This window comes from Scomber japonicus, chromosome 9, assembly GCF_027409825.1.
Source record: "Scomber japonicus isolate fScoJap1 chromosome 9, fScoJap1.pri, whole genome shotgun sequence".
Taxonomy (NCBI): domain Eukaryota; kingdom Metazoa; phylum Chordata; class Actinopteri; order Scombriformes; family Scombridae; genus Scomber; species Scomber japonicus.
In genome coordinates this window covers 20367629-20394705 of record NC_070586.1, presented here as the reverse complement: position 1 = coordinate 20394705, position 27077 = coordinate 20367629, and the positions used below count along the sequence as shown (strand labels likewise).

At 39.8% G+C, this 27077-nt stretch overlaps 1 protein-coding gene across 1 annotated transcript in view; it reads left to right on the top strand.

Moving 5' to 3' along the window:
• LOC128364399 (netrin receptor UNC5C-like) overlaps positions 1–27077 on the top strand; it is a 200016-nt gene that overhangs the window by 118703 nt on the left and 54236 nt on the right. The window contains exon 4 of the mRNA XM_053324932.1: positions 6558–6661. Within this exon, the coding sequence (XP_053180907.1) occupies positions 6558–6661 (104 nt within the window). The remainder of the gene's footprint in view (positions 1–6557; positions 6662–27077) is intronic.

Genomic DNA, 27077 nt, shown 5'->3' with positions numbered 1-27077 from the left:
GTACTGTGTGTGAGTGTGTATATGTGTGTGTGTGTTGTCTGTTCCTCCCCAGAGCAGTTTGCTTTAATCTCCTTTAATTTCATTCTCAATCTTTATGGAAATCAACTCTCACAGCCAACTCCTCATTTCACCATCTCCCTTACTAATTAAGACCAGGAAATTGTTCCTGGAATTGGCTGTCATGAGAGAAGTGTGTCTCATCCCTCAATCACTTCCTCATTCTTTTCTTGTGTCTGAAGTTGTTTTTTGTGCATTTGTGGTTATGTGTCTGTTTGTCTGTCCCACTGCATGAGTATCTGTTCACAGTTGTTCTATGTGTCTGTGTTGTAGCTGCTGTTTTGTCTCAATCTCCTGTGTATTTTGTTCCTCCCTGTGACTGTATCATTCTATCTCTCTGTCTTTCTCTCTTTGTCTCTCAGTATTTGTGTATGTTTGTATGTGTGTCTCTGTATTTTGTGGGTAGCCATGTGGTGGATTTAGGGCTAAAGCTTTGGGTGATTACTCCCATAATGAACCATCATGCTCTGTTCAGGCTGTCATCCCCCACAGGGATTGATTATGAAGTTGTCATTATGCCTCAGCAGTGCTCTGTGTCCTGGCATAACTCCCTTAAGCAATATAGCTCTGATAATGACTAGTTTTATATTGTATACAATTTAGGTGACAAGTTGTTATGGAGAATTTTGGAAATCTTAAAGTATGTGTATAGTCAATTCATGTACTTCTAAACACATCATACATGTTGGAAAATGGTTACAGAAAACATGTGAAAAGGCTGATAACTACTGTCTGCAATGCTGAATTGTGGATATAGAGCCTTAAACTGTTTCTCACTCACTCATTCTTCCTGATTTTCTGAGCATGCAAAAAAGGGCTACCCCATGACGTAGTGGCATACCCTTGGTCCCTCCCCTACTATATAAGACAGAGAGTACGCTCTCCTCAGTGGTTAACCTGCCTGGTGGCGAGTTATTGTTACTACATCTAACACTACTACCTGTCGCTACCCGATGTGAGTCGCTACCCGATGTGAGTCGCTACCCAATGTGAGTCGCTACCCAATGTGAGTCGCTACCCAATGTGAGTCGCTACCCAATGTGAGTCGCTACCCAATGTGAGTCGCTACCCAATGTGAGTCACACATGCGCAGTCGCGTCTGCCATTGTCGGCCATCTTGGACAGCTACTTTCGGCAACACCACTTGGACAAACTACTATTATACGTGGGATAGATGTATTTCATACAAGTTTCAGCAGTTGGACGTTGGTTGTTTTCACACACAGGTATGAGTACAGTGTAGCTTCAAGATTTATATTATATTTACCTTGCAATCTATGTAATGAAACGATATACACCAATGACACACAAGCTGATAGTTGTTCATATTGCAGAGATTTAAGTAATTATTAATTAAGCAACTTACTGAATACCAGCAAAATTACTTTTTAAACGATACATAATTCAAATACAGCAGAAAAAAGAAAGGTAGAAAATAGCATTTTGGTGTTTTATTAAAAAAAATGTAAACATCCAACAATGGCTCATTGGCTGTAAGTATTACTGAAACATTTCAGTTTTGCTGCAGCAGAAAAAGGAAACAAGTTTTCAGTTTCCTGCAATGAGTGAGGACACCTGCTGACAGCTATTTTTATACTGATTTATGATCTAACTGTATGTAAAGTTGTTGAAACTCGCTCCACCTCCAGCAGCTATACAATTAATGCTGCTTGCACACTGATTTTCCAGTATTAATAATCAAAGGATGTCATAAATATGAGATAATAAATAAATAATTGAAATGGAAAAATTGAAGCCATGTTAAACATCCATCTAAGTTAGAACTGCAACTGCCTTATTTAAGCTGGATTTAGTCTATTCTATGTGCATTTGATGTATGTATCCCCTCTCTGTTGTGTTTATTTCTTCATAAACTGTAACTGGTGTGCTGTCTTGGCCAGGTTTTCGTCGGAAAAGAAATTTCAATCTCAAGGGATTCCCCAGTTAAATAAAGGTGTTTATCGTTCTTCTGAAGAAGATTTCACTCAATGGCAGAGTGAAAAGTTGACTGTTAGAGAAAGGGAAGAAAACAAAGCATATTTTAATAATAGTGTTACTCTCAGTCAGTGTTATGGGTCTCTCATTTTTCATTCTGATGGCAGTAACACTATAGGCTACCTTTGCTAAACTGGCCAGCATACACATGAGTATGGTATAGCTAAGTGGTGTGCAGCCAAAATGTTCAGGGTGGAATTTATGCCCTACAATTATTGTTCCACACGTCTGACCAAGTGGATTATGAAACTATCTTGAAAGTAATAGTTTGCGTCATGGAGCATACTGAACCATAACGTCTGCACTATGGCGGTTTGCGACCAATACACATACGGTTATACTCCTACTGATAAATATTGGCACTATTCATTGAACAGTTATGAACAAACAGTAACAGAGCTGTCTTAGCTCCCAACAAGCAATTTTTCTTACCAGTTTCTATGCAAAACTATTCAGGATCTGATTAAAATCCAATCTTTATATGCTCTCAAGACATCTGTCTATTCACTACAACTGGTTTCCCCTTTGCTTTTGATTTCCCCAGTTTTTGATTCCATATGTGTGAATGCAGAGGATAGTGATTAACGATCACAAGTCCAAACTAATACAAACAATAAAACAAGCATGTGTGAATTGTGTTTTATTGGTTAGATTCAAAGTTCTAATAGTATGGTGAGTCAGACAGTATCTCTCCCCTTTTTTTGAATAAGATCGAGATTTTGACAAAAAAGATGTAATCAAAGCTAGATTGATGGCTGGCAGGTTTGATGGATTACTGCTTGGTTTTGAGAGTGATAAGGTAGATAAATTGAGGCAATACAAAGCGGACTCATGGACATGTGCTCCTATTGAATGGTTGAGTGGAGAGAGTGTGGTGGACATGAAAAATACTTAAATGGGTAAAGACCAAGCAGGTGGTTTTTGTGTGTTATGAAGGAGTAATGTGGTCTTTGTGTGTGCTGCCAACTTTTCCCTCCTTTCTCCTCTCTTTCTGTCTACCATCTTTCAATTCCCCACCTGCTGTCCTGACTTTTACCTTACCTACCCTGTCCCATTTTACCTCTACTTCTCTTTCACTCTGCCACCATCTATGTCTGCTAGCTGTAAAGTGACTGTCCTGATGAAATACCCAGAGAGGGACTTGGAGTCAACCAGTTCAGCATTAAAAAATGTTCTGTCTAGTGTGTGCATGTGTGTGTATGTGTGTCCACAAATGTACCACGGCTGATAGATAAGGTGATTAAGAGTACACCTGGGAAATACGAGAGTAAAGGACACAAGGATAACACATTCACACACACATTGTGCCGTCCTATGAAAGTCTTCTGTATGGCTTTAAAAACTAAAGGACAGAGGATAGAGGATTTGTCTTCCATAGCTGCAGCGGTACTTCACAAACCAAAAAAGTGACTCTCAAACTCTTCAAAGTGAAAAAGTTTTTTATTAAACATATTTCTCAGATTAAATCAAAGTATCCCAAAGGTGGTATCAGTAAATTACTGCTGTTAATGCTGCCATGTCAAGAAGTCTCTGGTTATCACTTTAGAATACACATTACTTCAGGTTAATACCAAGTATAATTTAACACTCTTACTTGCTGACATTACTTAATAACTTGATATAACAGTTAATCATCCAATTACAAATCTTGCTCTCACATTCATGCAGTAATAATGCACATGGTGACATAAGTATGCACACAGAAATCAACACTGCATGTTTTTTGTTTTTTCACCCTCTGATAGATATGATGCTGTATGTATTTGTGTATTTACGTCAAGTTTGTGTACTTGGCAGATCTTCGTTTGGTCTTGCAGGTACAGTGGAGGAAATAATTATTTGATCCCCTGCTGATTTTGTAAGTTTACCCCCTTACAAAGACATGAACAGTCCATATTTTTATGGTAGGTTTATTTTAACAGAGAGAGACAGACTATCAACAAAAAAACAGAAACAAAAATAAAATAAAGGTTATAAATTATTTTGTATTTGATTGAGGGAAATAAGTATTTGATCTCCAAGCAAAACGTGACTAGTACTTGGTGGAGAAACCTTTGTTGGCAAGCACAGAGGTCAGACGTTTCTTGTAGTTGGTCACCAGGTTTGCGAACATCTCAGGAGGGATTTTGGTCCACTCCTCTTTTGTAGATACTCTCCAAATCCTTAAGGTTTCGAGGCTGCCGCTTAGCAACTTAAAGTTTCAGCTCCTTCCACAGATTTGTTATGGGATTAAGGTCCAGAGACTGGCTAGGATCTTAATGTGCTTCTTCTTGAGCCACTCCTTTGTTGCCCTGGCCATATGTTTTGGGTCATTGTCATGCTGGAAGACCCATCCACAACCCGTGTTCTGGCAGGAGGCAGGAGGTTCTCATCCAAGATTCTATGGTACATGACCCCATTCATTGGCCCTTCAATGATTCTGTGAAAGGTTTCTTTTATACACATAACAAGTTGAGATTCGGAGAACTTTCCTAAGGGGACAGGACTAATTTGAGTGCCTCATGGGCATATAACTGGTTTGTGAGGGTCAGAATTCTTGCTGGTTGGTAGGGGATCAAATACTTATTTCACTCAATCAAATACAAATTAATGTATAACCTTTATTTAATGTTTTTTTCTGGATTTTTTGTTGATTTTGTTGATATTCTGTCTCTCTCTGTTAAAAAAACCTACCATAAAAATTATGGACTGTTCATAACTTTGTAAGGGGGGAAACATACAAAATCAGCAGGGGATCAAATAATTATTTCCTCCACTGTACACTTCAAAGGTGGTTGTTGAATTCTAATGACAAAAGTGACAGTTCTGTGGATTACATCATAAACCACTGATTTTCACCTAGAGGAGTGGACAAAAAAGTGCTTTCCTCTTTCTCCACTCCATCCCCACAATATATCCCTGTTTAGAAATCCATCAGACCAGCAACATAAATAAAGTCACCTGTTAGGTCCTGCAACACTGCCACTCCTCTCAAGTTACAGTTTGTTTTATGGCCTTTTCTTCAGTGGCAGGCTGATTATTTAAACATTTGTTAAGCTTGGCTGCCAATATATCAATACATGCATATACTGTTTGGTAGCAAAGTGAGGAGGTAGAGAAAAGCAATGTATTATATTTTAGTGTCGGAGGTAATCCAAGACAGAGAGACTGCCAGAAAAAATGTAGTAACTCACTCAGAAAGAGTTACACAAGCATGACAAGGCAAATCAACTTAAACAGCTGAATAGTTGTCCGTTTTTATTTCTCAATGAACACAATTTAAGCTTTTGCATAGAAAAAAACAGATTCTGAGTAAAGATCACAGTTAAACCAAACTGTCCTTCAGTTATCCATTCATCCATCCACCCACAAGGGTTTTTGTACTGAATTTTCATTCATATTCTTTTACGCCTTCTCTGTCATTCTCTCCTTTGTCTTTCTATTTTCTGTTGTTCTTATTTAAAGGTCTGAGTAATTGTCTTTAAATCAGCTACTGTGAGCATTTTTTCCCCTCAAAATGAAAACAGCTGAACCCTCTTTGAAACGTTCTGTGAAAGAAATGTCAGTGCATTCCATGCTGCTTTGTAATGCTGTCATTTATCACAGCATGTAGACCATTAGTGTGAATCATTTATTGTTTTTGGCCTGCATGAGATCCCCAATATCTGGCAAGTCTATATGGAATGAAAGCAAGGTATAATATTGTGCATAGTGATTGAGCAGCAAGCATGCAACAAAGCAGCTTATTTTTAGTGTGTGAAGCGGCTAAAACACTTAAAGGCATTATTAATAGAGTGTTTAAACTGTTGTAGCTGTACTGTCAAAATGCAAACAAAGTATATGTGTGTGTGTGCAACTCTACATGTGCATTAGGTGACAGTAAGAATTTAGAGCTAATTGTTTTTCCTTGTTGTGTACATTTCTAAACTGACAGGAGAGTGGAAGAAGTCAGCATATGCATGGCTGATTTAAACCACCAACTCTATAATTACTTTGTCATTGTTGCCATAGAAATAAGATAGTGGCCGCAGTTCACAATGACATGATACCATTTCCAAAATGGTCTCTCTAACTGTAGAATCACATGGTGTTTGTAAAATGGCTGCCCACACATCTGTGCTTTACATTGTGATTTTTAAAAAATATTTTAATATGATGATTGGTGTTGCTGAATGTTTCGTGTTTACAGCATCATCCTGCTCAAAAATAACTTAACACCAGTATGAACACATTTTGTTTAATCACTTAAAATTAAGTGATCAGCTTTAGTTGACCAGATGTATCAGTGAGTTAATGCTTTCCACTCTTTACAACTTGTGGTTTCACTGTTGCAACATTTATGATATCTATATGCTATGCTGTATCAGTATGCATACGTATGTAAGCATCAGTATTTTTAAAGACAGCTCAATGGAAATGTGTTAAAGCAGCACAACTGTCCGGAATGCAAAGTTTGTCATATGCACTCATAAAAAGCTGTTCTTTGTTAATAATTAAATTTTCTGTCTTTCTGCATCTCTCACCAGATCTGAAGAAGTCATTTGAACAGGAACCCCTTGGGAAGGAAGTATCTCTGGAGCAGGAAGTGTTGTTACAGTGTCGCCCTCCGGAGGGCATACCGGCTGCTGAGGTATGTGCAGCGTTACTGTCAAAATAAGATGTGAGCCAAGATGAGAAGTTGAGAGAAAAGCCTGTTGAAACAGAATAAGGGTGTGATTTGAAGAGACGGGATGGTAAAGACAACAGAGAATGTAAGAGTTGTAAAAATAGACATTTTCAAGTGAAAATGCCAAAGAAAAGTCAGCTATTACAGACATGACATTTTTGAAATTGCCTGTAAGTGTGAATGACAGACAGCAGAGCAGAGTGGTTTGATCGGTATATGCACTCTTTTACAGTCTGCTATCAGAGGCTGAAGGCTTTGCTGAATAGAAAAAGTGTCCCGACCATTTTGATGAATTTTGTTGAAAAGCTTCTTTTATTGCTAGTATGCCTAAAGCAAAAACTAATAGATCTCAAAAGTTCCAACAGGAATCTTGCCCAATATCTATTCATGTAAATGAGAACAAAAAAAAGAAATAACAAACACGTTCTTAGAATTATGTGGCGTGGTTTCACAATCAACATTCGTGTTTAACTGTCACAGAGTGAAACAGCCTGAATCCTCTTTTGAGCGGCAGTTGCTTGAAAACTCTGCTGCAACGAGGTAACACTGATTCGCAGATTCAGAGTTTAAACTTAGACTTAAATGTCCCTAGAGAGCCAATTTGAGTTGCAGCACAAGTTAGAAATCTTACTGACTGCAGAGGTTTTACCCTATATTACTGTGTTATTTTACTTATTCACTGCTGACTCTCCAACTGTACCTGTGCCATCCAACTCATAACTAGGATGATTCATGAAAGGGAATTGTTCACTTGAAATGTACTGCCATGTTCCCTTTCATCTGCTGAGTATAGAGTATAATCAGTACATCATTCTCATTGGCCATTTAAGCAGTTACATTGGTGCCGTTCCCAAGGATACTTTGATAAGCTAGCCAGACTTTATGAGAGAGTTTGTGAGAGTCAAAGGTCTTTAGCTATGCTAGCAATTTGTACAGGTGTGGCTTTCAAGTACATAGGCACTGTGGTAAACATATACATAGTTATACTATCACAACATAGCACTCCTTAATGTAATATAATATTCTATTCCTCAAGTACATTGTCAGCACATCAACATTGTATTTACTCATCAAATGTGTCACACAGTAAACATCCACTTTGGCTGAGCCATCTATGTCACTTCCACTCCCAGAGGACTTTAACTACAGCGGAGACTGCCATTTATGATTCAGATTATTCTTTACTTTCCTGGTTTCATCTGGCTGTGTTCCCACCTGAATGGATGAAAAGACATAATTTCATTTAGTCGGTCACTGGGGAAGAGCAGCATAGCACTTGGAGAGGGCTGCGCTACCGGATAAGGAGTCTCTGAATCAGGTTTCGCTCCTCGGGGTTTGATAGTCGTTTTCAATTGCACCTAAGTACACAGCTCCCATGAGAGAGAAGGGGAGCGAGAAACTAAAGGATAGGGGGTGAGGGAGGTGCTCAGGCAGACCAGCTTACAAAGTCAGAAAGGGAGTGCAGGGGGAAAGGCAAAGATGAAGGTGGGGCAGAAAGACAAAAAAGAATGAGACAGAATGAGGATTGGTAGGTAATAACAGAGTGATCTTTTCCTGCTCTGTTTTTATAGCCCCAAGTCTTTCACTTCTGGAAATCTCTAATTCATCGTCTGAGGGAATTCAAGCGAATAAATGGGTTCAATTGTGACATCAGTTCAACAGTTTGAGCTGCAGAGACCTTCACACACAAACATTATTCCCTCCTTTTGTCTCTGTCTCCGCTACACACTCATATACACATGCAATTTATACTTCTTCATCTTGGAGACAAATCCCCACACTAATGACTCATTACTACTGCTATTCTTACTGCATTTTATTTATGACACCTGTTAGAATTAGACACATACATGCACACACAACCACAAAGTGATATGCTACATGCACATGCACACACACACACACACACACACACACACACACACACACACACACACACACACACTCAGACACAGACACCCAGAGCTATTTTCTGAGTGTGTTCAATTTGCTGCCTTTTCCATTCCTTTCTCCTGTCATAATGGGATCTTAGGGCAAATGGATTGGTCTGTCTCGCCTGTCTGCTGAAGCTGATTAGAGGGATTTAGGTCTAAAACCTGCTGATGACCTCAGGTTGTAGCCCTTACTTTCTTTTTTATCTCTTCTGACTTTCTATTTCTCTTTGTTCTTATCATGCCTGTTCTCCTTTCCATTCACATTCTCTATTTCCTTTTTTTCCTTTTTCTCTTGCTTGCTCTCTCTTCCATGGGCATACGTCTTTTTTTTTTTTTTTTTTTGGATGACAGCTCTCATTTTTGTGTCCTGTGACCTCTCTAAAAATGGCCTAATATTAGTGGTTAAGGTTGACACGTCCACCAGTTGACGACCGTTGTAAAGTTATCAATGTGATGTGGTTGGTGCCCTGATATGTGATACCCACGTCGTAATACCCAGCTGGCATCACGTGGCTGTCAGCATGCCGCACCAAATCCTTGAGTCCTTATGCACACACACGCATTCACATTTACATTCATATTCACTCAGCATCTGTATACATGCCAACATATGCACCAAGATGGGTGTCCATACATGCACTTATACACATGCAGATACGGCCATTAAGAAATGCACAAATGTGTACACACACTCTTGACAGGCATGACAAGAGGTACACTAAGCGACAGATTAGCCGGGATCTTTTTAACTGCTGCAAAACTGTTAGCCTTGAGAGGTCAGGGTCAAACCAATCTGAGATTGCAGAAAAAATGTGTTCACCAATCAATGCGCCATTATTTCCTTTTCACTTTCCCCTGGCAGTGCTGCTCTTGTCATCAGTCAGTCTCCTCTTGCGTGTTTTCTTTCTCTCTTTCAATCTACAGCTCCTGAGAGACACAATTTTAGGCACTGTGAAATCCTTGAGAAACATCTAAATCTCTTTAGACTGTGATAGAAAGCCTTTAAAAGCTGATGGAAAGCTATTGTATTCAGCAGGGAGGGTTCAGTAGTTCAACAGGAAAGGCTTTATGGACACAGACAGTGAATTCAGAGAACTTGCAACAAGTGCAGTACTCTCTTCACTTTCGATGAAAAATACTCCCAGTTTGATTAAATTTAGTTTGATTTGGTAAACAATGTATATTTATGAACCCTTTTATGGTCTGAGGTCATCCAAATAGTAAAGATGCTGTTTTAGATAATCGCTTTTCACTTTTCTCACTTTATACTGTATGTTAACTCTGTATTTCCTTTTTCCTGAAATTTTTGTGAGGTTCATTAGGCAGTAAAATGAGGCAGCAATCTGGTAACAAGAACATACTTTATTGTGAAATCCAAAGTGTAGGAGTGACCCCAAAGACCAGGCAGAGCCAGTAGACTGCACATAGCAGGTGGGGATATGGATTGTGTGTGTGTGTGTGTGTGTGTGTGTGTGTGTGTGTGTGTGTGCGTGAGACAGTCGGTGTCTATGTGAATATTTCTGTGTATGCCTGTCTGTGTCTGTCTCTGTGTGTGAGTGATTACCCCAGCTGCAGTGAAATAAACACATCAGTGTGTGGTGACAGGCCTTCCACGTGTCTATCCCCAACACACATACACACACATGTAAACACACACAGTGTCAGACAGTAACTGGATATGTGTCTGGAGCCTGGTCAAGATCCTGTCACATTCTTAACCACTCAATCCACCCCCTAAATTAATGCAAGCTATTCACTTGGATAATAGCTTTTGGTCAACATATACATAGTTTGTCTCAGTGTAATTGTTCATATCAGAAAACATTATATATCGAAGTCAGGTGCTTTCTGCTTTGTTTTTGAAGAAGTTTATGTAATATTTTGTTATATTTTTATCCAGATGAAGATGTCCTTGAGCAGGACATACATACAGCTGTCAGTTCCATGGTTGCTGTTATGTAGCTGACCACAGCCAGCAATCGAAAAAAAAGGACTTATACCTACGGGCACACTGCACACCGCACACACGCACACACGCACACACGCGCATACGCACACGCACACATATTTGATCTCTAAGCTCCTTGATAGTGACTGTTGATGTCATCTTTTGTAACTGACTTCTATCTTAACCAGTATGGAATAAGAGACATGGGTTTGTGTAATTACCCCCGTGTGTGTGTATTTGGGTGTGCCTCTGTGGTTGAATGACTCTTTGTAATGCAAATCACAGCAGACTTTTCTGTCAGAAGGGATCAGTGGTGTCGTGCGATGTGGGCAAAACGCTAACGGCTACCTTGGCCTCACACTCATACAGTATACTGTACACAGTCAATCACACACACACACACACACACACACACACACACACACACACACACACACACACACACACACACACACACACACACACACACACACACACAGTCCCTGCAGTCACCATTGTTAATGTGTCATATGATGACGTTTACTAGCAGAATCTATCTGGAGGTTATAACATTGTTGCTGGTGGAGTGCATTAAATGGACAGTGAAGGCGACAGTGTGAATTAAAGTGTCTAACAAATAAGAAATGCCCTCTTCTTCTTTCCAGAGATAAAACAGATCTATTATATTATTTCAACTTTAAAAATGTGTAGATCCAAATGGAGCTCAGTGTTCTTCTGTGCTTCTGTCTTTATAAATGATCATCTATTCACATGTTCTGATTACATCTAAAACATATCTAGCATATCTAGATCATGCTTTCAATAAAGGTTAAGGTTAGTTCCAAATCCAATTGATAAATAAAAAATATCAAGAAAATTCCACCTATAAACTGTTTTAATAGGAAACAGTCATTCACCAGATTAATTAAAGTTATGTTTATCCTGGCCGTTCTCTAAAGAAACATAATCATGTATATGTATTTGTAAATGTGTGTGTGTTGGTTGTTATGTGTGTGTTTCTCTGTGCAAAAAACAATTTATGTAATGCTGCTTCCCAAATAGATCCTTACCTTAATCCTCTTTGAGCTAGCATAGTAAGCCCCACGGTTCATCTCCCATCACATTTTACCTTGATCCTCAACCTCTGTCAGAAATCATCACCGTAATCCACAGATTAGTCAGCAATCTCTTTTTTTTATTCCAACTGCCTAGGTGAATTATTGAAATGGTGTTAAGATTATTAAAATGCTGTTGTGATGGTCTATCACTGCAGAGTAATTTACAAATGGGGCAGCTGAGGAAGAACAGCTTTGCCATTGTTCGCTCTGATATTTTGGTGGTAAATGTATTGTGGTAGGATGGTGGGGAAGTAGACAGGGATTATGATCATTATCTAATGTTGTGTGTATATCGACCTAAGTAGACACACACAGATACTTGCACATGTTCACACACATAAACTCATATACAGTATATTTAATCTCTCTGTCTCCTTCACTCAGTGTATACCAGTGCAGTCTTTTATAACCACTTTGTATTTTCAAAAGGATAGTGTCACACTCCAAAAAATTATACATCTAGTATTATACATCTAGTGTTAGCTGTGATTTTAGGAGCCTTGAGAGGTTGCCCATCCAGTGATAAGCCATGTCAGTAAAGTCAGGCATTAGTCAGATCCCACTCCAAAGCCAGCAGACTGTGCAGAACTGCATTGGAAATGTGTGTTTTCCATTGCAGAATGTCAGCATCAGCTATCAGACTTCCTCACTACTTTATTCTGTTGACTTCTCTCTCACTTTCTGTGCCTCCATGCACTCAAAATCTGTAGTGTATATGTTTCTCTCTTTCTCAGTTCAGTTACAATTAGTTCCAATCACTGCTTCTGTCTAGACAGAGCAATTCAAATATATATTTGTTTGCAAATTATTCTTGATTTTTTTTCTTTTTCTTTCTTCTCTTATTTCTACCTTTCCCATGTAATGGTGGATATAGATTGCAGGCATTGTTTGCCGTTTATAGCTGGAACTTTTTTTTTGTATAAAAACCTTAAAACTTGTATGTTTATCTTGGCTTTCTCACACAAGTGCAAGAATTTTGCTTCAGCCCTCACAGTGACTGTAATTGCAAGCACTTACAGTATATTTTCTTACATCGTCTAGGCCATTTAAGGAAACTATCAATCAAATTCTGAAGAGGGAAGCTTCTCATTATACACAGTTGCCTTGTGTTTTGTTTCTTAACTGACAATCTCAACCTAAATAATTTTCCTCTCTGCTCAGACAGGACAGGAAGTGTGCTGGCCAGTGATCATATGTCATTTTAGTTTTGTGTGGTCTGTGTAAGTAAGATTGTATGTATATAATACCTTTTAAAAACAAAGTTACAAGGTGCTGCAAATATGACACTTTTGGATGTGTGGATGCAAAAGCAACACATTTTACACCAGCTGAAAAAAAACCAACAACTGTAGGCTATTGGTAAGCATTAACAATACTGTCTTATGAAGTCATCAGCTCCGTTTTAATCTAGCACAACATGTATGGTATCATATGAATGTTAACATTGCAATGAATCCATTGATACCAAACATATCATGGCTTACTTGGACAGCGCTAAAACTGTCTTCATGGCATAGTCCATGACACCTTGACGTCAAATGATCGATTTCTAGGGATCTTTCCAAAAGCAAAACATTTGCCATCTTCAACACAGAGCACAGCAATGTGTCCTTAGAAAGTTGCACTCAAACCAATGTAAAAAATGTGCTCCTGTCTTATCCTTTTCTTGTTGCAATATCAATATACCTGTGTCTTTGTGTCTTCTCGCTGATGTTCTGACAGATTTTTGCCATAGCAACAAAGCTCTCTCCCTAGGCTTAGCCTGAGGGAGAGGTGGCTAACTTTCCTACCTCAAATTAAGTCAGTCTTATTATTAATGTAACAGGCAGGCTTAATTAGACTAATCTAAACTGATAATCTAAGACCAGTCTAAGGCCAAGACTAGTCTTAAACTAAATCTAATGTGACTGGCCTCAGGATTAAATGCCATTGTCAGCCTGTAAGAGGAAGTAATTTGCCACTTTTATTAGCGCTGGTTTAATAGAATGTATTTTTTTATAATAGTGTGTCCTTCAATGACCTCAAGGAACTGCTGTGCAACATTTTTTTTGAAGAATGGTAGTTTCAAAATAGGTATGTAGTTATTATTTTGATTGGGTTGGATCAAGTGCAAGTTTTAGGTTTAAGTCTTTTGAAAATCTAGCACTTTGTTCTTTGTGTGTGCAGTGTTTTGAGGGTTGAGTGAGTGCTTGACTCTTAAGTGTAAGGGTAGGAGATAATGAAGGAGTTTGTGTGGATTCACCCACACACCCCAAATCAGGCGTACCTTTTCTCTTCCCTTTCATTACCTATTCAAAGGCTTGGCAAACACTATAGGATAATTTGCCTTAGCAATTAACCCTTCCTTTTTAAAGTCTGCCCTGAAGTGACATAGCAGGACTATTAAATGTGGTGGTGTTGAAATGTTGTTGACCCTTCATTATGTTTGTTTTTTCTTCTTTAAAAAAATAAATGCTTATTTGTTGACTGTTATCACTGGTTTTCTGCACCTGCAAGGGAGTTTTGCAGCTATTTTCTTGTGATTGTCCCTTTTAGTGTCCCTCTGTCTGTATTTCTGTCTTTTTATTTTTGTCACACATGGTTGTGGACTCTGCCTCTCTCTCTCCCACATTGGTCTTTTTTTCTTTGTCTCTTTCTGTCACTCTCACTGACTCTCTGTCTTCCTTGCGCCCCTTGTCTTTTTGACGTGATTCTGAGACAAAGCTGTGGATTGATGGTGACATGACAGTGTAGAGTGTACTGCATTGTCAGGCAGCTACCCGTGCTGCCCTCGGCAGTCCTGACAGTGTTGTCATGGATGAATGAACACACTGTTTTGACACAGGGTGCGACAGTGTCAAAAATAAAACTCTGTTCTATTCTGTCAAGTTTTATAAGTTGTTAGACCTTGTAAGTCTTTTAGAACCAGGAGAAACTTTGGAAATATTAAGTTGTGCACTTGAGTCTGTAGCATCTATAAAAAGTTTCTAATTGAATCAATGGTAATCCAATAAATAAAAAATGTTAGAAATTTACTTAGAAGATTGAGCACCTAAAAATAGTTCTGAGCTCTACTTCTGGCAAGAGTTGTGATATAATTTTATATGCTTATCTACTAGAGCAATTGGGACAGTAAATTCCTCATTTGGGACCAAGACTGAAAAAAAGTTTAATAAGCCAGTCCTTTGAATAATTGAAACCAATTAATTGTTCTTCACTTACATCACTGTTCAGTGGTACTATTCAAGTAGTCTTCAGTGAGTTACTAAAAGAGGTCATTGTCAGTACAATTATTCTTTAAATAAACTTTACTGTGTGGATATCATCATCAGATGACAAGTGTCTCAGATGTTTGTAATGATATGTGATTTTTCACTGTCTTATTGTATAAAGCATTATTGCTATGATGCAGTCCTCCATTCAAGACTACTTAAAATTTGCAGTGGTGTGAAATCAAATATGACTACATTTTTACTGAGCTGAATTAACCCATGATACTGCTTACACACTGGAATTGTATTGAAACATTAGCTTATCAAATACTTTGCCAAGAAGCTCTTGGCACTATTGATGCTTTGCTGATTTCAGAAGCATCATTCTTTCAAAGGTAGAAGGCTGCAGGCTACTTAAGTGTGACCTGGCAGAGACTGATATACAGCACTTAGTGATAAGATGCTCCTGTAATTCTTTAGGGAATCATGAAAAAGAATAGGCTGCTCATGATGGTCTTACTGACAAAAAGACAGAGCTTTTTGTCAGTAAGACCTTCAATTTATGCACAGCATTGCAAGATAGTGATTTAAAAGATTTGGCATTGACCAAGGCAGGTTAATTATTCTGCTGGAAAAGGTGGTTATATTGGCTGAACACTGTTGGCACCATATAATCACAACATTTGATAATATAACATTTATAAATATTTTTGTTGAATATATTTTACAGTGTAGTTCCCTTATTTGCACTTAACTTTGGCCTTGGACTTTTTAATGATATATTGTTTAACCTTAATGGTATCTTTTGGTGTTTATATGGTTCTGGTTGATGCTGCTTTGCATCTTTACGCCATTGTATATCCTTCAATGAAATACAACACTAACAAACAGGGAGGTCTCAAATAGTTCAGCTGACCCAACTAATAAAGCAAAGCTGATTTTGTTATTGGGCGGTTTTAATAACACTAGAGAGCTGGAGAGTCAATTAAAAAGGATTAGCATGCCCCCAATCAGCTCAGAGCCTCTTCATGCTTTAATGATTATGGAGTGTCATCAGCACTCCTACACTGTGCAGTGAATCAGCTTTGACATATGCGCATGGACAAATGTGAATAAATGCCTGTGCATACAAAACTGAGTGTTATAAAAGTACTGAAAGGGTTAGCTTACCATTTATAACAAAGATATGTGCTATACATGCATGCACCAACACAATTTTTTTTTGTGAAAAAATTGTGAAACTTGAATATGTTGGTTTTTTTGCACATTTAAGTAAGTTAAATGATGGGATTTTGTACAGTTTAGGTTTTTTTCATTCAACCAGTATTAAAATGCTGCAAATTCTATGAAACCTATTTATAGTGACTGACACCACTCATGAGTGAAATAATCATTTTTATTTATTTATTTTGCTTCCTGAATGAAAAAGCATGCTTTTTACAGCATATAAAATACTTTGACAACGCTTAACTTAACATAAAGGAGAGAGAGATGCAGTACATCTATATTAATTACCCTAAATTTGCTTTTAAAACATGGACAGACTTGTGGACTGGGGATTAGCTTGACTATGAAATTTAAGAAAAGGAGAGAAATCTTTTCTTAGAAAACCAATAACACATGCCCAAAGCACAATTTCTGATGACCCCTCCAAAAAACAAATCTGAATTCTTGACTGTAATTACTGTGCATATAAGGCCATTGAGCACATCATTAGGAACACCTGTGCAATATTGCAATATTTTATAATATGTATATTATTTGTCCATCCTATGAATATCCATAAGGGTGGTAAAATATTGGAAACATTATAATTTTTGATATAATGCACTCACATACAACTATATACTATGAGCTCAGTAATCAATCAATCAAATTTTATTTGTATAGCACTTTTCATACATTGCAATGTAAAACAAAGTGCTTCACATATGAAGAACAAAAACAAACAAAGAAACAAAGGAAATCGTTAAGCATTGGAACGTATTAAAAAACTATATAAGTAGAAAAAATAAATAAGTAGATTATATATATAATTTATAATTTATAATAATAAACATAAAGAAGAATTATTACCTTTCTGACAATGTCACCAAAAACTGAGAATGTAAAGTGTTCGTAAAAGTAGAATTTATGGCAGAGCTGCTGTATTGCATTGCATCAGTTTGCAAAGGTAAAGTGGAATAAAGTAAATAAAGTGCTAGGTAATTGTGTAATGTAAATATCTACATGAAATAACTAAAAATGAAATAAGATTAAGACACATTTTAGGTGCATGGAGCAACTCATTAGAGGAGCATTCGTTTAAAGATTATTTAGACATTACAAATGCTGAAACACTTCAATTGCCTTTTAGCTGTACTGTATATAGAATTCCCTTTCACACTTCTTCATGTCTATCTTCTTTATTTCCTCTCTTATTTGAGTCTGTGTCTTTCACCTTTATTTCCCTCCTCCTCCCTCATCTTCTGTTGTTGCCATTAGTGATGTTAAAGTACTTAGTGAACTGGAGGGTTCAGCAGGAAAGGCAAAATACATCACTGTCCAGAGAAATAAAGAAAGCAAGAGAGACACAGATACAAAGGGCTTCAACACGTTTACTGCATTGACCCATAACCATGCACAGGGCTGTTCTATAATTTAACAACCTGTCAATCATTTCAGCACTGGCTCACAGCAACCAGGGAAGTCAGTTAGGCGACAACACTGCCTTTAAAGACTTAAAGAACCTCTGTAAAATCTCACCAAGGGCACTTACTGTGCTTGCTTAAGCAGGGAATTTATCATTATTAGTAGTACTTGTAGCAGGGGTGGTAGCAGTTGAAGTATTCATTGTATATTGAACTAGTAAAAATAATTTGTTTCAGTATTTTGATATGTGATGAGCCCGACATTGTGTGTGATGATACCTTTTGTCAAATAATACCAATGGTTTTAATTATGTTTAAATTAAAAAAAGTAATAAAGTAACCAAATTTAATTAAAAAAAAAGTTCTGTGCTTGCATAGCTTGCATCAATGTCATGGTATTTTACACTAGTTAGTTCTAATCTTTATGTTTAAGTGTACCTGCAGAACAAACACTGCCTTATTACATTTATAGTTTGCAGATTAGACAAAAACTCAAAGTACACCATGCCTCATTAGAACGGAGGAGAGAAAGAGTTTAATATTTTCTAACTTTCAGTTTCTTTCTCACAAAATGTTTCCCTTTTTGAACTTTTCCCAAGTGATATTAGAGGTGTTGATTCTGATTCCAGCTGTTACAGCGTCAACATCCCCAACATGTTAGAGCTGTTGAGTGGATTTGGATGCTTTTGGTTTTCCCTCTTCCCCAAATGATTCAAGCACAGTCTCTCATTTCAGCTTCAACATTTCCACCTCAAACAGTCAGCTTTATATGTTTTACTCTCCATTCAGCCACCTATCACTGTCCCAATCCATTTTCATGTTTAGAGCTCTGAAGATTTTCTATTTGTTGTCTGTTTTTTTTCATTTACTCTTAATTCTCTTTTCCTTCTTTCTTGTCATCAGTTTTTGATCCTCAAACTAAATTAATAAGCTTGTAAGTTTAGCTATAAAGAAGGACATGCTACCTCATTTATTATAGTGTAGAAATGATCGTATGGTGATGCATTTATTTCATCTTTCACTAAAAAATATAATGGATAGACCAGTGCAAGTTCTGGTAGAAATAATTATAAGTAGCCATTACTGTATCATATACCAGTGAAAAAAATTAAATTTTACATGAGGATGTCACCATAGATGACCACCCGCAGCAAAAAATAATGAACAGTCCATAACTTTAAAGTCTAATGTCTCAGAGGGAATGAATGAATTTGCTCCCTGAGCTTCAGGCCTGTCTTACTTCTCATTGTCCCCATGCCTCCCTGTTCTCTCTCCCCAAAGGTTCCTGGTTGTCTCCTCCACAAGCATCACAATTTGCAGTACATTAACAAACCCCAGGCATCACACTTTCAGTGATCTGTAATGGAATGTGTTTAAAAACCCAGAATCTTCTCAGCTCTTATCTCCTCAGCTGAAAGCTCAAAGCCTAACAAGTAGGGTAGAGAATTATAATTTAACACATGCATAAAGATGATGGTAATTTGTTATAAAAATGGCAACCGTAGTTTGAGACTAAAAAACGACTCAGTGTGTGTATATGGCAGTCATCCAAAGATGACATATAAATATGTTTGAGTGACAGATGCCATCTAGTGACGGATGTAATCCTAAAGCCAGGTTCAGACCGGACATGGAAGCGCTGCAATTAGCTGCAAAGTGCTTAGGAGCGGAGCCATTTTGGTTTCGGTGTTAACCAATGGTGTCGTTCACATAGGAAGTGCCGCCACCGCGCACTGTGCAGCGATCGTTTCGGCGTCTGGTCTATTTTCTCTCAGCGTGCCGCGGCCGAATGTGTCGAGCCGGGCAGGAAGTCAAACAAAGCAACAATGAGAGAATCCAGTCGATTTTCAAAACACACACACACACACACACACACACACACACACACACACACACACACACAAAAGAGAGAGACACAGAGTGGGCTGGCTATAAGGGGTGGGGGCGGCAAACAGGCAAACTGAGACAGTGAGAAAAAACAGCTCCAAGTGTGACAACAGAGGAGCCGAGGAGCAGAGTCGCTTGCCGACCGGCACAGAGAAATACTCTTCTGGTGTGAACTGAAGGGCTGTGGCACGCGCGAGAATTACCAAGTGCATTTCTTCGCTCCCACGTCCGGTCTGAACCTGTCGTAACCCAGAGTAGTGTTGCATTTTTGATGACAGACTTTGACAATTTTCCTCATGTGCTGGAGGCATTGGCCCAACAATTAACTTTGCCATAGGCTACTGTGGTTTGTTTAAGGTTTTTAATGTGTGTGCCAAATTTTCAACTGCAAGTTAAAACTTTTTTTTATCTTTTAATGTAAAAAAGTAGTAACTTTAACCCACACCACATGTTCCTCTAATATTAACAAAGTGATCATTTTAACCCAAAACATGATCAATCTCTAAATCTAGCCAAGTGGTTTTTGTTTTTTCCTTTCCCCTAAGCCTAACCAGACCTTAACCATGGCACTGTCACATCATAAAACACAATACATTATTAGAGTGTTTGTAATGGCTTTGGAAAACACAGACAAATTATCTGGTCCTGCCAATCACTGCAGATAGGAGAGCCAGATTGGAAAACACTTGTATGTGTTGTTCTGGAGTGCATAGTCTAACACCATATTTGGTTATTCATTTGGAGGACTTATTGATAATTTGTCACAGTTCCTGAATTTATTTTACTTTTTACCCATTAAATTGCTCTAAAAATGCAGTTATTGAAATGAATGTTGGAATGCAGTGAAACATGAAACCAAAGAGATTAAAATTAATGAAAGCTCATCATGCTATGTGACATTACATTTCACAGTTTAGAACGTTCATGGAGAAGTTGCCTTGGGTCACATTTTGTTTAACCTTTTAACTGTGGACCTAACTTCATTTCCTTTTCATCTTTTTTATGTGTGTTTTCAGTTTACTTGTTCATATATTCAGTGATGATCAATTTGTATCCCTTTTTAAGAAATGTGTTGCCAAGCAGCTTTAACCAGCAGCTTTAACCAAAATCCTGCTTATTAGCTGAATTGTATTTTTTATTTTTTTTATTTTTTACCAGGCAGTGTTTACCAAATGGGTTGAATTATTGGGTTTTCGATAAATTCAGTATCACAACTCTGTTAATAGATGTCTTTACACTTTGCTTCACAGTTTGCATTCATATCTGCCATTTCTTTCATTGGTTTTGAAATTTAATTTCCACCGTCACTGGCCTTCTTCTCTGCCTCCTTCACTTATCTCACATGTCTCTTTCCCATCTATTCACCAAACACCAGCACCACATCTCCAAAGTGCGGCCCATCTATTAATCCCCAGCAGTCTATAATGCCTGGATCTTTCCTGGTGAAAGGAGGACTGGGGAATACTAGCAGCAGCCCCTTTTACTGGTGGATTCTTTTTTCCCATGCACACACAATTACAAATACACATGCACACATACTTCATGTTTTGACACATGGGATCTCGGGTAAAATATTACCCTCGCCAACTTCCTCCTGTCTTCTTCTAATTTTTTTTCACTTCTCCTTCCCTTTCTCCCCTGCATTCCTCACATGCCTTTTACTTTTCTTCTCTTGTTTTCCCAAGTGTTGGGCTTAATGGATTACACCAGTATATCTTCCGCATAAAGTCTCTGCATTCCTTTTTCTCTCCATTCAGCACCTCAGTCCCTCTGTGCTCCCCCTGCATCCTTCTTTCCTTAATTGTTGACATAGTATGGAAATTCCAAATTGCATCGTTGTTCCTTCAGTCTCGTCCTCATTACCTTTTCATTTGTCCTTTTCATCGCATTGCATTCTCTCTCTCTCCTTTCTTCTCTGGCTTCCTTTGCCTATTTGTTGACATTGTCAGGTTAGCTTTAATAGATCACCAACAGATATCTGCTCCCAGCCTGCACTCCCTGTTTCCTGATCCTCCTCCACCATAATCACTGCCTCCCTAACTCTCAATATTTCCTTCCTTCTCTTTCTCTCTCTCTCCCTCCTCCACTGTTGCCGTGGAAATACGTTTTCTCTATCCGACCCTCTCTTGAGATTGTTCCCCATCCATCTTTCCTCTCTCTCTCACTCTCTCTACTCTTGAATGTTGACATGAGAGGGTGAGTCTGATAGATCACTGTGAAGCATCTGCACCTGTGTTAAATCTCAGAGGTAGCATTGGGTTTGTGTGTGTGTGTGTGTGTGTGTGTGTGTGTGTGTGTGTGTGTGTGTGCGCGCGCGCACATGTGTTCACGCTATAGAAACCAATGCACTTTCTGTTCTCCACATCTGTGACCTCCTTTAGTGCCAAACAACTTCCTTGTCTGGCCTCTGCTTCAATGTCTTTCCTCATGTCTCTTCACCTACTTTCACTTTTCTACTTCCTATCTCTCCTTTGTATCATTTGTAAGCTTACATTGCAAAAAGAGGAACCTTTAGCTTTGTTGCTTTATTTTAGTTTAAGGCACATTCTGTAGTAAAAAAGGTATCTGGTTCTTAAAAAGTACAGCACTGAATCTTGCAAAGCAAATACTGCATTTTGATATAATGTAACAACGTGACATTCACTAGCACAAGTCACAGCTGAGTAAAATAATACTCATGTATCATGTGTACGTACCATGCATCATTCATTGGAAGTGTACCAAGGTGCAGTGGAGTAGTTATAAATAGGCCTCTGAAGGCCTGTCCCAGTCCAACTGGGTGTCCTCCTGTGTCCCAGTTCTGTCTGTACGGGACACCTTGGAGAGCTCTCCGCTATTGCTCACACTCTGCTGCACATTGGGGATTCTTTCCTTATATATGTGCTTCTCCCTCAATGCCCAACTACACTTTAATTCCTCATGGTATGACTCTTTTAGGGACATACACTAGCAGTCCTAGTTCTTCTTATGTACAAACCCTCAGATAATTCTCCCTTCTTTCTCTCCTCTTATGTTTCACAATTAAGTTGATTATAAATGTTCTATTTCATCCCTACTGACCCCCAGAGGCGGTGCTTCAGCACTGAATATCTCCATCTCGCACATGCGCAGGTCCAGTGTTTATACCAACAAAGTCACCTGTGACCCCTATTGACACCAGCTAACCTATATCTTCCGGTGACATCAGAGGATCTGTTCCTTTTCATCTTCTCTCTTCGCAGGTAGACGTATGTCAGTGAGCTCTAGCTAAACTAAACGTGCATTTCACTGCTGCTTCGTCGCTGGTAGCCCTGCCGACAAACTTGTCGGAGCTGCGAGCTGCCAGCCCTCCAAGGGCTGCGACGAGCTGAGACAGGAGTTTTGTTGCGGTTTGCCTTGGACACCCCTTCGGATCATCATCGGTTGGTCTCTACAACTGGCTGAGTACCAGGCGTAGTGATAAGTTTCTTTTGAATATTTTTTCTTTTGTTAAATAACGGTTGGTGAAGGTATTGTACTCACTCCCTCTCCCGACATTTGTTTTATTATTTCCAGGCATTAGCAGTTAGCGTTGTGTCCGCTTGAACTATTGTCTGTGTAATCAGTACACCGTTGGTTGTACCCGTTTTTCATTGTAATTTCATGTGTTGGTGAAGCCAGTCTACTCGCTCCCTCTCCCAACATTTGTACTGCTGTTATATCTGTGAGTAATTTGTACAACTTGTACCTGCTTTTCGTTGTAGTTTTCCTGTATTGGTGAAGGCAGTGTGTGCGCTCCCACTCCCAGTATAGGTGTATATTATTACCTTCATTTTTTTCTGTAAACATCAGCATCTTGAGCTGTGTTTGCTTTATTTTTGGTAATTTTACTGGTGTTTTCGCTCAGCCTACTCTAGTTTGTATTTTTGTGGCACCTGCGGTTGTGCCCGTTTGTTTTTTTTGCACAGCAAGCTGACCTTTGCTGGTGAAGGCAGTGCTCTCGCTCCTGCTCCCAGCATAGGCGTGTGCTGTTGTAGTTAGCAGACGTGTTCCACTGAGGTTTGTGCAACACCTGTTGGTGAAGGCAGTATGTTCGCTCCCTCTCTCAGCATCTGCTCATTTTGTTTTCTCAGTTTGTATTTTGCTGGTTGTCACCATGTTTGGTGACCACTCTTGCTCGGCCTGTCTGGCTTCTCTGCAGCCTGAAGATGGTCATGATATGTATCCTTTGTGCCTTGACCTCGAACACCTGAGTGAGGGGCTTTCGGAGGATCCATGCATGAACTGCAGCTTCATGACTGGCTGAGGACCTTCTGGGCCATGTCCCGGAGCCAGAACAGTTGACCCCAGCCCAGCGATTGCCTCCAGCTTAGCCTAGCCGATCTAAACGTCTCCTCCGGGAAGAGGGCCAAGCAGTCTAAACTGGCCTCCAAGGTGGACCCGTTGACTGAGGAGCTTAATCAAGTGATGTCCCTCTTCTTAGCCCTCCACTCTGGGACTGGTGCAGGGGATGTGGGTGCTCCTGCTCCTCCTGCGGCCATGTTCGATCCGGTGGATGATGCGCTCTCTGTGGCGGCATCAGTCACTGAGTTTGCTGACTATGGGGCAGACGTGGTTCCCTAGGACATTGCCTGCCACGCCTCTTGGGTGAGCTCCCGCTCCTTGGCCCACAGTTGTGGTGCTGGGTCCGAGGATAGCTCTAAAGGAGTCATCATTCATATGGTCCTGGCCCGCCTGCAGTTGGACGTTCCGAAAGCTCAGCTGGCTCATGCAAGTGCTTTTTTCAGGTATGGTCCAGCCCCTGCCACCTTTACTGTGCCTCCGTCGGGTTAGCTAGATACCCGCTAGTTAGTTAGATACCTGAGGGAGTTGCACGCATGCTGGAGGGATACTAGATCCTTCTCTCATGCAACATCTGATGGCCGGACCCTGGCAGCCATGCAGGATGCAGCCAAGTTTGGCTTGGCCCGCATGCCAGCGGTTGAGCCGACTATAGCGGTTCTCATTGTTTCGCCTGATGAGGCTCTGAGGCCGGATGCCAGGTGTCCTCACCCCCAGTGTCGGGTTACAGATGATCTGCACTCTAAGGCCTATGACGCAGCAGCACGCATGGGATGCATTGGCAAATCTCTGTGGCATCTGATGCTTGCTCTTTCAGCATTGCTGCAGGACGATATGCTGGACGCTTCCGTCCACAGTTTTGGTGACGCGTCTCTGCAGGCTTTTGCTTTGATGTCCAGAGAACTGGGACGCTTGATGTCCACCGTTGTCCAGGCTCACCGCCACAGTTCACCTCTTACTGAGACGTGCCAGAGAACCCTCCGCAGTGTCCCAGTGGAACCTCCCCAGCGGGACCTCCCCGCCTAGCCAGCATGAGGGCAATGTTTTTGCCTGTGGAATGGAGCCAGGCTGCAGACTTCCTATCTCATTGCAAACCTCCACCGGAGGAGTGGCGGCTTCATCCAGAGGGGGTGCTCAATATCTGGAATGTCTTCGGCAGGGCAGAGGTGGATCTCTTTGCTACAGATGAGTCGATCCATTGCCCCCTCTGGTTCTCCTTGACAGTGGAGACCAGCCCTCTGGGCCAGGATGCTCTCGCCCACAATTGGCCAAAGGGTCTTTTCTATGCCTTTCCACCAATCCTTCTGATTCTTCAAATACTGCCGAGGGTCCTCCAGCAGGGCCACAGGCTGCTGTTGGTATCCCCCTTCTGTCCGGGGAGGACATGGTTTCTGTATGGTGTTCAGACAGGGGTGAGGACCCTATGCACTGTACGGTTCCAAAAATTCTGGAGTTCTTACAGTCACTCTTGAATGGCGGATGGTCCCCTGCTACTCTGAGGGTATACGTATACGTGGCAGCCATTTCATCTCGACATGCTTGAGTTGATAACAACACAGTGGGGTGCCACAGACTTGTGACCCTTTTTCTAAAGGGAGCCTTGAGGTTACGACCCCCACAGGCACAGAGAGCTCCAGCATGGGATCTGCCCCTGGTGCTGGACGTTTTGTGTCTGCCTTCCTTTGAGCCCCTGGCACAGGCAGAGTCGCACATCCAGGATTCATAGAACCATAGTTACATACGTAACTTTGGGTTTATTAATAGTTTGTCCCTCTTTTTAACACTGCAATGAATGTATACTATGGAAAGTAATAATTTTACTTCAGCAAGTCTCTCCTCTGTAATGGTGACACAGTTCTGTGTAGAAGGCTACGGTCCACATTTTCTAAATTTTTTTGCTGTATAAACATTCAATTTTACCAAAAAAGAGATCTGTCTAAATAATTAGACAAAATACTGTATTGGTTAATATGAAACTGTTATATAATCTTCATCATCTCTTTGCTCATCAGCCGCCTTTCTTGTCTTGTGCAATGTCCATATGTCTTTTGCTCATATTGTCGCAATTACTTAATTTATTTATTTTGAATTATAGGAAATATATATGAAGTTAGAGGAATAACAACTTTGAGACTAAACTGCTCCTTATCAAAGGTGTCTTTTAGAACATCAGTGTGGGATGTTCGTCGATGGCGACCCAGTTGTGTCATGGTGGTTAATTGGGTCTTCATGTCATTCGCCTGGATCTAGTTAATTAAACTGTCAGAGCGTCTAAAATCCCATGTTGGTATACACACACACACACACACACACACACACACACATACACACACACACACACACTTACATCCACACATACAGTACACATGTGCATTTCCCTTATACCCTGTCTAAATACGCACACACATGCACAATGACCTTATTTTAACCTGCACAATCTGCCCAGCCCTGGCATGTACTGTGTTATAGTGGGGTTCGTGGCTGTAGTAAATTCCCCACAGTGGCAGTGGGCAGCAGGATTGTCCTAATCACCTCCCAAGTGTAGTGAGGATGCAGACAGAAAAACCAGGACATATGGCCAATTAAGACACGGAAGTGAAACAGCATAGATATACTATAGGTGACTGAAAATCACACGTCACACAATCAATACAATTCATGGCAAGGTCATCATTAACAACTGTTCCTTGTTACTGCATGGACATTGTGAAGAATTTTAAATATAGCCTGTAAATCAGTCAATTTCTTGGGGCTGTATTTGACATCTTTTTCTGCATTTTCTTCTTTCTGTCTCTTTAGACTGTTATATTCTGTTTTGTCCATCTGTCTCCTTACATATGTATTTCCCTGTTTTTTGCCTGTTTGTCTTCTATGTACTTGTTGAAACAGCCTCTTGTCAATGTCAACACCCTTATTATACTCCTGAACCATGTTTTGAGGCAAACCACAGTTATTTGATGGCAATTCAAATGAAGACCATTTGTCGCTGCCTCTTAATGTCAATGTCTGTGCTTATTTCTGAAGCATCTGAGGTGAATTTGTCTCAGCAGTGACACTCTTTTTGAAGTTGGGTTAGTCATAAAATATTGCTAACAAGCACAAAGGACCAAAACTTTGATGAAACGAAATTTGAATGAAACAGAAGATTAATTTTGTTTGTTTAAAGGTAAGGAATGACTAACAAATGCAGGTGGAGGAAGAGCATGTGATTGTAGTAGAGGTAGCTGTAAGGAGAAGCCCTTGAAGTTGAGAAGACACTTAGACCAGGGGTTTTGTTGGCACCAAATGTAGCTATTTGTATTTGTTACAATACTTTAAATTGGCAGGTATAGACGTGCCAAGAACTGAGGTGAGCGAGATAAGAGTCATGGCTGTGTTGAGAAAGGAGAATGAA